Source organism: Trichomycterus rosablanca, chromosome 4 (genome assembly GCF_030014385.1).
Source record: "Trichomycterus rosablanca isolate fTriRos1 chromosome 4, fTriRos1.hap1, whole genome shotgun sequence".
NCBI classification, from domain to species: domain Eukaryota; kingdom Metazoa; phylum Chordata; class Actinopteri; order Siluriformes; family Trichomycteridae; genus Trichomycterus; species Trichomycterus rosablanca.
Window position 1 is genome coordinate 430,001 of NC_085991.1, and position 14,484 is coordinate 444,484.

Consider the following 14,484-nt stretch of genomic DNA (forward strand, 5'->3'; position numbering starts at 1 on the left):
GCGGTGGGTACAGTAGCGGGCGGAGGATACTGGGCTGGAGTCAGAGAAATAAACCAGTGAGTAGAACCGGAACCGAGACCGAGACCAGTTTGTGCTCTGGGGAATCTTGTGAGGGATTCTTGAAGTTTATAAACTCACAGTAAGAGTCGAGGCGGGCTGTGTTCCAAATCGCATCCTACAGCTGTTTTTTAAAGGTCATTAACTATATACAGTGTACCGTTCTAACATTAATACTGCTCACTGTGTGTGTGTGTGTGTGTGTGTGTGTGTGTGTGTGTGTGTGTGTGTGGGTGTGTGTCAGGCGGCTGAAGCCGTCGAGTCAGGAGAGTGAGGGGAAGGTGAACGTCACCTCCACCGTGATTGGACTGTGGGTTCTGGCGTGCTGCGTCCTGTTGGTGCTTCTTTATCAGTTCTACGATTATCTGGGTATTTAAATAATTCACATTATAACACACACACTGGTCAGGGTTGCAGTGGGTCCGGTTTTCCTACATTAGCCCCCTTCTGACAGGACGACGGTCCATCACAGGGCTTCGACCCCCCCCCCCCCCCTTTTTCCTAGAGACGATGCCGATACAGAGGCATATGTAGACACCCAACCAGCTGATAGCACGGCTGGGGATTCGAACCCTGGACCCCAGTGTTAGTGAGCTAGCGTCATCTACATGTGTAGCGCATGTGTGAGCGCCCTCTTCAGGCAACATAGAAAATACAAAATGAACCTTTATGGATCATGTGACTTAGGGACCTAGGGTTAGTGTTAGGGATCTAGGGTTAGTGTTAGAGATCTAGGGTTAGTGTTAGGGATCTAGGGTTAGTGTTAGGGATCTAGGGTTAGGGATCTAGGGTTAGGGTTAGAGATCTAGGGTTAGTGTTAGGGATCTAGGGTTAGTGTTAGGGATCTAGGGTTAGTGTTAGGGATCTAGGGTTAGGGATCTAGGGTTAGTGTTAGAGATCTAGGGTTAGTGTTAGAGATCTAGGGTTAGAGATCTAGGGTTAGTGTTAGAGATCTAGGGTTAGTGTTAGAGATCTAGGGTTAGTGTTATGGATCTAGGGTTAGTGTTAGGGATCTAGGGTTAGTGTTAGGGATCTAGGGTTAGGGATCTAGGGTTAGTGTTAGGGATCTAGGGTTAGTGTTAGAGATCTAGGGTTAGTGTTAGAGATCTAGGGTTAGTGTTAGGGATCTAGGGTTAGTGTTAGGGATCTAGGGTTAGGGATCTAGGGTTAGTGTTAGGGATCTAGGGTTAGTGTTAGAGATCTAGGGTTAGTGTTAGAAATCTAGGGTTAGTGTTAGAGATCTAGGGTTAAAGTTAGTGTTCCAGGGTTAGAGATCTAGGGTTAGGGTTAGAGATCTAGGGTTAGTGTTAGAGATCTAGGGTTAGTGTTAGAGATCTAGGGTTAGTGTTAGAGATCTAGTGTTAAAGTTAGTGTTCTAGGGTTAGGGATCTAGGGTTAGGGTTAGAGATCTAGGGTTAGTGTTAGAGATCTAGGGTTAGTGTTAGGGATCTAGTGTTAAAGTTAGTGTTCTAGGGTTAGTGTTAGAGATCTAGTGTTAAAGTTAGTGTTCTAGGGTTAGTGTTAGAGATCTAGGGTTAGTGTTAGGGATCTAGGGTTAGTGTTAGAGATCTAGGGTTGGTGTTAGAGATCTAGTGTTAAAGTTAGTGTTCTAGGGTTAGGGATCTAGGGTTAGGGTTAGGGATCTAGGGTTAGTGTTAGAGATCTAGGGTTAGTGTTAGAGATCTAGGGTTAGTGTTAGAGATCTAGGGTTAGTGTTAGAGATCTAGGGTTAGTGTTAGAGATCTAGTGTTAAAGTTAGTGTTCTAGGGTTAGTGTTAGAGATCTAGGGTTAGTGTTAGAGATCTAGTGTTAAAGTTAGTGTTCTAGGGTTAGGGATCTAGGGTTAGTGTTAGAGATCTAGGGTTAGTGTTAGAGATCTAGGGTTAGTGTTAGAGATCTAGGGTTAGTATTAAGATTCTAGGGTTAGTGTTAGAGATCTAGGGTTAGTGTTAGAGATCTAGGGTTAGGGTTAGAGATCTAGGGTTAGTATTAAGATTCTAGGGTTAGTGTTAGAGATCTAGGGTTAGTGTTAGGGATCTAGGGTTAGTGTTAGAGATCTAGGGTTAGTGTTAGAGATCTAGGGTTAGTGTTAGAGATCTAGGGTTAGTATTAAGATTCTAGGGTTAGTGTTAGAGATCTAGGGTTAGTGTTAGAGATCTAGGGTTAGGGTTAGAGATCTAGGGTTAGTGTTAGAGATCTAGGGTTAGTGTTAGGGATCTAGGGTTAGTGTTAGGGATCTAGGGTTAGGGTTAGAGATCTAGGGTTAGTGTTAGAGATCTAGGGTTAGTGTTAGGGATCTAGGGTTAGTGTTAGGGATCTAGGGTTAGTGTTAGGGATCTAGGGTTAGGGTTAGAGATCTAGGGTTAGTGTTAGAGATCTAGGGTTAGTGTTAGGGATCTAGGGTTAGTGTTAGGGATCTAGGGTTAGTGTTAGAGATCTAGGGTTAGTGTTAGAGATCTAGGGTTAGTATTAAGATTCTAGGGTTAGTGTTAGAGATCTAGGGTTAGTGTTAGAGATCTAGGGTTAGGGTTAGAGATCTAGGGTTAGTGTTAGAGATCTAGGGTTAGTGTTAGGGATCTAGGGTTAGGGTTAGAGATCTAGGGTTAGTGTTAGAGATCTAGGGTTAGTGTTAGGGATCTAGGGTTAGTGTTAGGGATCTAGGGTTAGTGTTAGAGATCTAGGGTTAGTGTTAGAGATCTAGGGTTAGTATTAAGATTCTAGGGTTAGTGTTAGAGATCTAGGGTTAGTGTTAGAGATCTAGGGTTAGGGTTAGAGATCTAGGGTTAGTGTTAGAGATCTAGGGTTAGTGTTAGGGATCTAGGGTTAGTGTTAGGGATCTAGGGTTAGTGTTAGAGATCTAGGGTTAGTGTTAGGGATCTAGGGTTAGTGTTAGAGATCTAGGGTTAGTGTTAGAGATCTAGGGTTAGTGTTAGGGATCTAGGGTTAGTGTTAGGGATCTAGGGTTAGTGTTAGAGATCTAGGGTTAGGGTTAGAGATCTAGGGTTAGTGTTAGAGATCTAGGGTTAGTGTTAGAGATCTAGGGTTAGTGTTAGAGATCTAGTGTTAGTGTTAGAGATCTAGGGTTAGGGTTAGGGATCTAGGGTTAGTGTTAGAGATCTAGGGTTAGTGTTAGAGATCTAGGGTTAGTGTTAGAGATCTAGGGTTAGGGTTAGGGATCTAGGGTTAGTGTTAGAGATCTAGGGTTAGTGTTAGAGATCTAGGGTTAGGGTTAGAGATCTAGGGTTAGTGTTAGAGATCTAGGGTTAGTGTTAGAGATCTAGGGTTAGTGTTAGGGATCTAGGGTTAGTGTTAGGGATCTAGGGTTAGTGTTAGAGATCTAGGGTTAGTGTTAGGGATCTAGGGTTAGTGTTAGAGATCTAGGGTTAGTGTTAGAGATCTAGGGTTAGTGTTAGGGATCTAGGGTTAGTGTTAGAGATCTAGGGTTAGTGTTAGAGATCTAGGGTTAGTGTTAGAGATCTAGGGTTAGGGTTAGGGATCTAGGGTTAGGGTTAGAGATCTAGGGTTAGTGTTAGAGATCTAGGGTTAGTGTTAGAGATCTAGTGTTAGTGTTAGAGATCTAGGGTTAGTGTTAGAGATCTAGGGTTAGTGTTAGAGATCTAGGGTTAGTGTTAGAGATCTAGTGTTAGTGTTAGAGATCTAGGGTTAGTGTTAGAGATCTAGGGTTAGTGTTAGAGATCTAGTGTTAGTGTTAGAGATCTAGGGTTAGTGTTAGGGATCTAGGGTTAGTGTTAGGGATCTAGGGTTAGTGTTAGAGATCTAGGGTTAGTGTTAGAGATCTAGGGATAGTGTTAGAGATCTAGGGTTAGTGTAAGAGATCTAGGGATAGTGTTAGAGATCTAGGTTTAGTGTTAGGGTTCTAGGGTTAGTGTTAGAGATCTAGGGTTAGTGTTAGAGATCTAGGGATAGTGTTAGAGATCTAGGGATAGTGTTAGAGATCTAGGGTTAGTGTAAGAGATCTAGGGATAGTGTTAGAGATCTAGGTTTAGTGTTAGGGTTCTAGGGTTAGTGTTAGAGATCTAGGGTTAGTGTTAGAGATCTAGGTTTAGTGTTAGGGTTCTAGGGTTAGTGTTAGAGATCTAGGGTTAGTGTTAGAGATCTAGGGTTAGTGTTAGAGATCTAGGTTTAGTGTTAGGGTTCTAGGGTTAGTGTTAGAGATCTAGGTTTAGTGTTAGGGTTCTAGGGTTAGTGTTAGAGATCTAGGGTTAGTGTTAGAGATCTAGGGTTAGTGTTAGAGATCTAGGTTTAGTGTTAGGGTTCTAGGGTTAGTGTTAGAGATCTAGGGTTAGTGTTAGAGATCTAGGGATAGTGTTAGAGATCTAGGTTTAGTGTTAGGGTTCTAGGGTTAGTGTTAGAGATCTAGGGTTAGTGTTAGAGATCTAGGTTTAGTGTTAGGGTTCTAGGGTTAGTGTTAGAGATCTAGGGTTAGTGTTAGAGATCTAGGGTTAGTGTTAGAGATCTAGGTTTAGTGTTAGGGTTCTAGGGTTAGTGTTAGAGATCTAGGGTTAGTGTTAGAGATCTAGGGTTAGTGTTAGAGATCTAGGGTTAGTGTTAGAGATCTAGGTTTAGTGTTAGGGATCTAGTGTTAAAGTTAGTGTTCTAGGGTTAGTGTTAGAGATCTAGGGTTAGGGTTAGAGATCTAGGGTTAGGGTTAGAGATCTAGGTTTAGTGTTAGGGTTCTAGGGTTAGTGTTAAGGGTTCTAAGTTCAGTGTGTGTGTGTGTGTGTGTGTGTTACAGTGTATGTGATTATTGGGTTGTTCTGCATCACCTCCTGTGTGGGACTGTATAACTGCCTCTGGCCTCTCGTCCGCCGAATCCCCTGTGGAACGTGCAGGTGAGCAACGCAGAGTCCTGAGCAAAAGTTTGTGCACCCCGGTCCAGTTCCTTTGTGTTGTTCAAATATGTATTTGATCTGAACACCCTACCCCCTCCCCCCAAACCCCCATCACTGGACATTCTCTTTGAAGTATTTTTCTGTGTGTGTGTGTTATTTGTCATGCCAATAAAGCTTCTTTTGAGTTTGAGAGTGTGTGTGTGTGTGTGTGTGTGTGTGTGTGTGTAGGTTTCCGAAAACTAAATTGCCGGAGGTGAGGAAGCTGCTGCTGGGTTTGTTCTGTGCCAGTGTGAGCGTCACTTGGGTGGTGTTCCGAAACGAGGACAGGTACACACACACACACACACACACACACACACACACACACACACACACACACACACACACACACACGTGTTGCACTGATACTGAATCGCTCCGTCTTTCTTTTGTAGCTTTAATATCATCCACTCCTCTGGGAAGCCTTTCTGTAAGACTTTGGAGTGTGTCTGTGGGAATTTTTGACACGATTAGCTGTCTCGTGGGGGGAGGGGGGGATGGCCGAGGTTCCGGGGTGTGTCTAACACAACCCCACAATGTCACTTGGAGTTTCTAAGCAACTTCAGGTCTTAAGATCATCTGTATAATTAAATGGTTATGTGTGTGTGTGTGTGTGTGTGTGTGTGTGTTTCAGGTGGGCGTGGATGCTGCAGGACACACTGGGCGTCGCCTTCTGCCTCTACATGCTGAAAACCTTCCAGCTCCCCAGTTTCAAAGTGAGTTCAGGCCTCCGGTCGTAGCTGTTCACACTGCTCACTGTTGACTGTTCCCTGATCAGCGCTGTTCACTCTTCCTGCACAGGCGTGCGTGTTACTGCTGGGGGCGCTGTTAGTGTACGACATCTTCTTCGTCTTCATTACGCCGTTTTTCACAGAGGTACGTCCGTTGCTGTAGCTCTTGTTTGTTTTGTTTCGGCTGTTTCATAAGTCTAGAGACGGTGTCTTGAGACTTGGGCCCTCACGTTCTCACAGGTAAGTGATGGTGGTACCACCGGCCTCGTCGGTCACTCAGCGGACAGTACATTATATTAGCATACATTACATAATGCCACATCATTAAGTAGTACAGTAGAGACAATATACAGTACAGAGATTAAAGAGTTTATGTTTTGTTTTTTGCATAAACTAATCTCCCTTCACTTTCCTGAGGATTCATAATAATAATAATAATGATTTTGGTTAAACACTAAGTCATGTGCTGGATTCATAATGTTTACCTGCACTGAATGAACAGATTGATAAACACACTACCGTACCTTTAACATTATAGTGCAGGTACATGACATAGCTTCATTCATCTCTTATTTCATGAGTGATTAATCATTGATTCCTACATGTAATACATGAATGAATTCATTATGAATATGCACAAGTTCATTTTGTCTAATGTAAGTGGTGGACAAGGTACACAAACCATGTAGTGAGTTAAAGTAGAGATATCCAAGGTAAAATATTACTCTAGTAAAAGTATAATGATTTATTGTGGTTCTAATGTTTTATGATCATTTCTGTAACAGGACTCTTGATTAATCACCTCATTTTAGGTGAAAAGACTCGTGTGTCATTAATTAAGCTTAACTGACTGAGCTAAATTCAGTTATACCTATTAATTAAGATAAACATGTAACATTTAGTGCTGAGCAAATGCTAAACAATAACAGTATTAAGTATATTAATGACATTAAATTCATTCTTTTTTTAAAACAAAGCAACATACAGCTAAAAATGATGATAAGTAGTGGAAATGAATGGGGCTCTATGGGATGTTTGGAACTATTCAGAGCTCCACAACCCGGAAGCTGCACAGAAAAATGTCACCGCCCCCGTTACAGCGGTTCCCTGTGGGAGAGTCTCTGTTCTCTCTACCGCTCTGGCTAATCCTAGCTAGGTAATGAGTATGCAAGCTAAAAGATCCGGCAACTGTGTTACTTTCGGTATTTGATAGAATGTTGGAAATCATTGTTCCAAGCAAAACATTAACAGTGTGCAAAGCATGAAATAAATGTCTCAGATTTACTATTAGGTTAGCCAGCTAGCTTAACTACTACCAGCTAGCATAGCAAAAAGCTATGAGAGATTAGCCAAGCCAAGGCTAGCTACAATATGTTAAATATTATTCTGTGTAAAGCAAAAAAAAACGGTACTACTACAGTACATGTGAAGCATGTATTATAACAAGGGGATTCAGTGTGTGCGTGGCAACGGAGCTTTTTTCTCTGGTTGAGGTTAAAAAATGCGGAAAAATAGAAAAGAAGGAGAAAAACGAGAAAGGCCCGGCAAATGTGGTGATGTCATAGTGGCGGCTAGTTTGTGATTGGTCGAACGATTTTGATTGAAGCCCCTCCCCTGCTGACCCAGGGCCACGTCTCACTCTGCAATATCAGGGCGTGCGTATGCAGAACAGAGCGGGCGGGCGAAATTCAACCACCCAATCACAGACTAGCATTTAGAGGGCGGACCTTCTGCGATTGGCCAGTGGTAGCACTACAAGCAGTCAAACGAGGCTGTTAAACCAATGAAATACAAAGCATTTGTTTTGACATGTTCCTGAGCCAATGGCAGATAATATTGATAAAAAATGTAACCAGTTCACTCCAAAAGGAGGATTTTTAAGTGTCCGTGCTAGCGTTGCATGGGCGGAGGACTGGCAGCTGAAAGACCGGACTGTCCGACCTAAAGCCGGACGGCTGGCCACCCTAGGCGGACTGGATGTGATCCAACCTCCTTATTGCTACAACAGTGACCCCTACTGTAAGGTTGAGGAGGAGCACAGAGAGAGTAGTGTGGTCCTCCATACATGTTCAGATACTGGGTAATGGGTATGAACCCATCGATGGGTGCAGCAAGAGGCTTGTGTAGACCTGCGACCCTCCTCGGCCAGAGGGGGCGCCGTGGAACCAGGCAGATTTAGATCGTTCATCTGCTGAACTTTGTGTAAACTTCGTGCCACTGCGTCCTTATCTGAAATAAATAGTGTGTGTGTGTGTGTGTGTGTGTGTGTGCAGAATGGAGAGAGCATCATGGTCGAAGTAGGAGTAGGTCCATCGAATTCATCCACAAACGAGAAGGTAACGTTCACATGTTCACATCTATCTGCACTCAGATTGGGCAGGTGTAGCTTAGTGATTAGGGTTCTGGACTAGTAATCGAAAGGTCACTGGTTTAAGCCTCGCCACTGCCAGGTTGCCACTGTTGGGCCCTTGAGCAAGGCCCTTAACCCTCAATTGTAAGTTACTTTGGATAAAAGCATCTGCTAAATACTGAAAATATAAGTATATATTTATATTACTGCACATATATCACTGAGCTACACCACTCTGTATTTATGTATATACGTATATTCAAGCCCCACCCTCACTGTTGGGCCCCTGAGAAAGGCCCCTGACCCCTAAATTGCTCGGATATTATTAACATGTCTGTTAAATGCCACGACTGTAGTCATTTAACATAACAGACGTGCACATACGATGATTATTTCTTTCACTAACTACTATACCGACAGCGGGACTAATTTAGCTGCTAGGATCAGTTACCAGGTCCTGGTTCCTGGATTAGTGATTCTGGGTGATTTGCTTTACATTTTATTTATTAGTTTGTCTGGTTTGTGAAGTGAAAACAGTTTGAAGCTGCTTAGTGAACTTAAATCTGGCAACCCTGACTGCAGCAGCATGTCCAGGCTTTGAAGTTTGAAGTGTGTATCGGGTTCGATCTTTCATGCTTTATGACAACATTATTATTCTGGTCATTTTCCAGCGGGGGGGTGGGGTCAGAAGTTTACATACACCAATAAACGTGTGTGTGTGTGTGTTCGCAGCTCCCAATGGTCCTGAAAGTTCCTCACCTAAGCTTCTCCTCTCTGGTGCTGTGTGGCGAGCCGTTCCTGATCCTGGGCTTCGGAGATATCCTCATCCCAGGTAGCGTCCGCTGTGGTGTTAGCTCACGCTGAATAATACGTGTGAGCGGGATCATTAACGAGGAGGTTTTGGTTCCTTCATCAGGGCTGCTGGTGGTGTACTGCCACAGGTTCGACGTCCTGGTACAGTCATCACACGTTTATTACCTGGCGTCCACTCTGGGTGAGTCTCACACTGCAACACTGCACAGAACCCACATTTTCGGGTCAGACAGGGGGCAATTACTTTTTCACACCACTCTGTGTGTGTGTTAAATGTATATTGTGTGTGTGTAATATTTATATATATATATTGTGTGTGTGTGTGTGTGTGTGTGTGTGTAATATGTATATATATATTGTGTGTGTGTGTGTGTGTGTGTGTGTGTAATATGTATATATATATTGTGTGTGTGTGTGTGTGTGTGTGTGTGTGTGTGTGTGTGTAGGGTACTCTATAGGGATGGTCGTGACCTTTGTAGCTGTGTTACTGATGAATGCGGCTCAGCCGGCTCTGCTGTACCTGGTACCGTCCTCGCTGCTCTTCAGCCTGGTGGTGGCGCTGTGCCGCTCCGAAATCAAGCTCTTCTGGACCGGCGTTGCCACGCTGGTCAGTTCCGCTTTCTTACTCAACACACTCAGGCGCTGCGTCCCAAATCACACCCTACTCTACTACACACACTCAGGCGCTGTGTCCCAAATCACACCCTACTCTACTACACACACTCAGGCGCTGCGTCCCAAATCACACTCTACTCTACTACACACACTCAGGCGCTGCGTCCCAAATCACACCCTACTCTACTACACACACTCAGGTGCTGCGTCCCAAATCACACACTACTCTACTACACACACTCAGGCGCTGCGTCCCAAATCACACCCTACTCTACTACACACACTCAGGTGCTGCGTCCCAAATCACACCCTACTCTACTACACACACTCAGGTGCTGCGTCCCAAATCACACACTACTCTACTACACACACTCAGGCGCTGCGTCCCAAATCACACTCTACTCTACTACACACACTCAGGCGCTGTGTCCCAAATCACACACTACTCTACTACACACACTCAGGCGCTGCGTCCCAAATCACACACTACTCTACTACACACACTCAGGCGCTGCGTCCCAAATCACACACTACTCTACTACACACACTCAGGCGCTGCGTCCCAAATCACACCCTACTCTACTACACACACTCAGGTGCTGCGTCCCAAATCACACTCTACTCTACTACACACACTCAGGCGCTGTGTCCCAAATCACACACTACTCTACTACACACACTCAGGCGCTGCGTCCCAAATCACACACTACTCTACTACACACACTCAGGCGCTGTGTCCCAAATCACACACTACTCTACTACACACACTCAGGCGCTGCGTCCCAAATCACACCCTACTCTACTACACACACTCAGGTGCTGCGTCCCAAATCACACCCTACTCTACTACACACACTCAGGAGCTTCGTCCCAAATCACACTCTACTCTACTACACACACTCAGGTGCTGCGTCCCAAATCACACACTACTCTACTACACACACTCAGGTGCTGCGTCCCAAATCACACACTACTCTACTACACACACTCAGGCGCTGCGTCCCAAATCACACACTACTCTACTACACACACTCAGGCGCTGCGTCCCAAATCACACACTACTCTACTACACACACTCAGGCGCTGTGTCCCAAATCACACACTACTCTACTACACACACTCAGGCGCTGCGTCCCAAATCACACCCTACTCTACTACACACACTCAGGTGCTGCGTCCCAAATCACACCCTACTCTACTACACACACTCAGGAGCTTCGTCCCAAATCACACTCTACTCTACTACACACACTCAGGTGCTGCGTCCCAAATCACACACTACTCTACTACACACACTCAGGCGCTGCGTCCCAAATCACACTCTACTCTACTACACACACTCAGGTGCTGCGTCCCAAATCACACTCTACTCTACTACACACACTCAGGTGCTGCGTCCCAAATCACACTCTACTACACACACTCAGGTGCTGCGTCCCAATTCACACTCTACTCTACTACACACACTCAGGTGCTGCGTCCCAAATCACACTCTACTCTACTACACACACTCAGGCGCTGCGTCCCAAATCACACACTACTCTACTACACACACTCAGGCGCTGCGTCCCAAATCACACTCTACTCTACTACACACACTCAGGCGCTGCGTCCCAAATCACACTCTACTCTACTACACACACTCAGGCGCTGCGTCCCAAATCACACACTACTCTACTACACACACTCAGGTGCTGCGTCCCAAATCACACTCTACTCTACTACACACACTCAGGTGCTGCGTCCCAAATCACACACTACTCTACTACACACACTCAGGCGCTGCGTCCCAAATCACACACTACTCTACTACACACACTCAGGCGCTGCGTCCCAAATCACACTCTACTCTACTACACACACTCAGGTGCTGCGTCCCAAATCACACACTACTCTACTACACACACTCAGGTGCTGCGTCCCAAATCACACTCTACTCTACTACACACACTCAGGTGCTGCGTCCCAAATCACACACTACTCTACTACACACACTCAGGCGCTGCGTCCCAAATCACACACTACTCTACTACACACACTCAGGCGCTGCGTCCCAAATCACACTCTACTCTACTACACACACTCAGGCGCTGCGTCCCAAATCACACTCTACTCTACTACACACACTCAGGTGCTGCGTCCCAAATCACACACTACTCTACTACACACACTCAGGTGCTGCGTCCCAAATCACACACTACTCTACTACACACACTCAGGAGCTTCGTCCCAAATCACACACTACTCTACTACACACACTCAGGTGCTGCGTCCCAAATCACACACTACTCTACTACACACACTCAGGAGCTTCGTCCCAAATCACACTCTACTCTACTACACACACTCAGGCGCTGCGTCCCAAATCACACTCTACTCTACTACACACACTCAGGTGCTGCGTCCCAAATCACACACTACTCTACTACACACACTCAGGTGCTGCGTCCCAAATCACACTCTACTCTACTACACACACTCAGGCGCTGCGTCCCAAATCACACACTACTCTACTACACACACTCAAGCGCTGCGTCCCAAATCACACACTACTCTACTACACACACTCAAGCGCTGCGTCCCAAATCACACACTACTCTACTACACACACTCAGGCGCTGTGTCCCAAATCACACACTACTCTACTACACACACTCAGGCGCTGCGTCCCAAATCACACACTACTCTACTACACACACTCAGGCGCTGTGTCCCAAATCACACACTACTCTACTACACACACTCAGGCGCTGCGTCCCAAATCACACTCTACTCTACTACACACACTCAGGCGCTGCGTCCCAAATCACACTCTACTCTACTACATACACTCAGGCGCTGCGTCCCAAATCACACTCTACTCTACTACACACACTCAGGCGCTGTGTCCCAAATCACACACTACTCTACTACACACACTCAGGCGCTGCGTCCCAAATCACACACTACTCTACTGCACACACTCAGGCGCTGCGTCCCAAATCACACTCTACTCTACTACACACACTCAGGCGCTGTGTCCCAAATCACACACTACTCTACTACACACACTCAGGCGCTGCGTCCCAAATCACACTCTACTCTACTACACACACTCAGGCGCTGTGTCCCAAATCACACACTACTCTACTACACACACAGCTCTCAATCTTCTATAATGATGTGATTCGGGCTGCAGCCCACACTGACCTTCACCTGCACTCATTCCCCAGCCCACTCCCATTGCCATGCAGCCGGTCCCTCAGACGCAGAGCGCGGCCGAGACGCCGACGGCCAATCAGGAGCCGGATCTCCCCGAGGGACCTGACGGGTGTGAATGTCAGGCTGAAGATCCTCCTCCAGACGGAGCAGCAGAGGAGGAACGTTCACCATCTCCTCCTCCCGCTACAGACGAGGAGCGTCCACCTCCTCCTCCTCCCGCTACAGTGGAGACGCGCGCTGAACGGGACTGACGGGCGTGGCGTTTGTAATTTTAGACGCGACCGACCGGGATTATGTAAACTAGGCTGCGTTCACACGGACGTTCTGGGCATCGGCCGAACACGCGGCCACGCCCTGATCTGATTTTAACCATAATGATACGTGGTCGGTTTACGAAAGGCACCGCCACATGTGACCATGCACCAGCCAATCAGACGCCCAGATTCAGTCACTCAGGGCTATAAGAGAAATGAATGAGAAGCTAACCACGACCATTAGCGCTCATCTTCAAACGTGACGTGTCCCAATGCACATCATTCTGTACTAAATCAGCACGCAGCCATTTTTAATCTCACCAGTATTGTGGAAGGATAAACTCCGCCCACAATCACACCAGCAACTCGCGTCCATACGCCAGAACGCCCGTGTGAACGCGGCCTCGCGTTTGGTTTTATAGCTTTTTTTAAGATGTACCATATTAGCGACGCTCCGCTGGTCCCCTTCACGCTAAGCTGTGACGCGTGAACAGTAAAAAGAACAAAAGTAAAAGACGCTGACGCCGTTACCACGGTTACGAGACGTGTACTCGTGATTTGATTGGCTGGGTTACGCTGTATGAATTCAAAATGTGTTTGTGTGGCACTGGACCCGCAGCAACCCTGACCGGTATAAGTATAAAGCAGAGCGCTACTCACATGCTCTAACGGCTTTATCCTGGTCAGGGTCGCAGTGGGTTCTGAGCCGCTTGGGCACAATGCAAAAGTGCCAGTTCATCCCAGAGTAACAGGACGTCGCTCCCACTATGCCAGCTGTGCCAGCTGTTTCAGGTGCCGATCTGAGGCGGTGGGCGGGGCCGAAACCGATGTCATAATTAGCAGAATAACGCAGTGGGTGTGATGAGGGGCCACCAGGGGGCGCAATAACATAACTACAGGGTTCTGTACATGTACTGAGGCTCTGATATGCAATTCTACTGTATTTACATCATTATTTATTTTATTATTGTTTATTATTATTTATAATTTATTTATTAATTTATTAATTATTATTTATTTATTTATTAACTGATGCTCGTTGATTTCTGGCTTCTTTTCATAATAAAATATTTTAATTTTTGTATCTGAAAAAGTCGTGAGTATTTTTGTTGTGACTATTAATACTCCAGTAAGTATAAGGACAGCAGTTCTGATGATTAATGCACTGGTGTTAGTGCTATAATGTCATTGAACTTTGTACGATGGCCGCGTGAATCCTCATTACTGAGCCGCTGACGTCTCTGTGCCCGTATGATTGAGCCACCAGCATTACAATGACGAGGTGTTGAGCGTCGTGCTCGACTCAAACATGTCACGTTAAACCATTTCAAAGCAACCTCGGATCTCAAGAGCATCTGTACTATGGAACAGTGGTCTCTTCATCAAGGTCTGCTCAATCACTAAAACATGGCTGACTGTCCACAGTCGAGCAAGCTTTACATCACCGTGGCGCCCAGTGTGAGGAGCGTCGATCTTCAGTCCAGGTGCTGGACTCGGCAGACACGTAAAACTCGCTTGACTGAGGACAGTGACGTGGATGAATATATGTACTATGGAACAGTGGTCTCTTC

At 45.8% G+C, this 14,484-nt stretch overlaps 1 protein-coding gene across 1 annotated transcript in view; it reads left to right on the forward strand.

Annotated features, from left to right (window-relative positions):
• Window positions 1-13,998, forward strand: part of sppl2 (signal peptide peptidase-like 2) — a 24,597-nt gene extending 10,599 nt beyond the window's left edge. Inside the window, exons 5-15 of the mRNA XM_062992820.1 lie at window positions 1-56; window positions 302-426; window positions 4,814-4,910; window positions 5,139-5,237; window positions 5,584-5,665; window positions 5,751-5,825; window positions 7,954-8,016; window positions 8,763-8,862; window positions 8,947-9,024; window positions 9,290-9,450; window positions 12,671-13,998. The exon at window positions 1-56 is cut by the window's left edge and continues 84 nt beyond it. Coding sequence (XP_062848890.1) covers window positions 1-56; window positions 302-426; window positions 4,814-4,910; window positions 5,139-5,237; window positions 5,584-5,665; window positions 5,751-5,825; window positions 7,954-8,016; window positions 8,763-8,862; window positions 8,947-9,024; window positions 9,290-9,450; window positions 12,671-12,910 — 1,176 coding nt within the window. The 3' untranslated portion in view covers window positions 12,911-13,998. The remainder of the gene's footprint in view (window positions 57-301; window positions 427-4,813; window positions 4,911-5,138; window positions 5,238-5,583; window positions 5,666-5,750; window positions 5,826-7,953; window positions 8,017-8,762; window positions 8,863-8,946; window positions 9,025-9,289; window positions 9,451-12,670) is intronic.
• The last annotated feature ends 486 nt before the right edge of the window (window positions 13,999-14,484 follow it).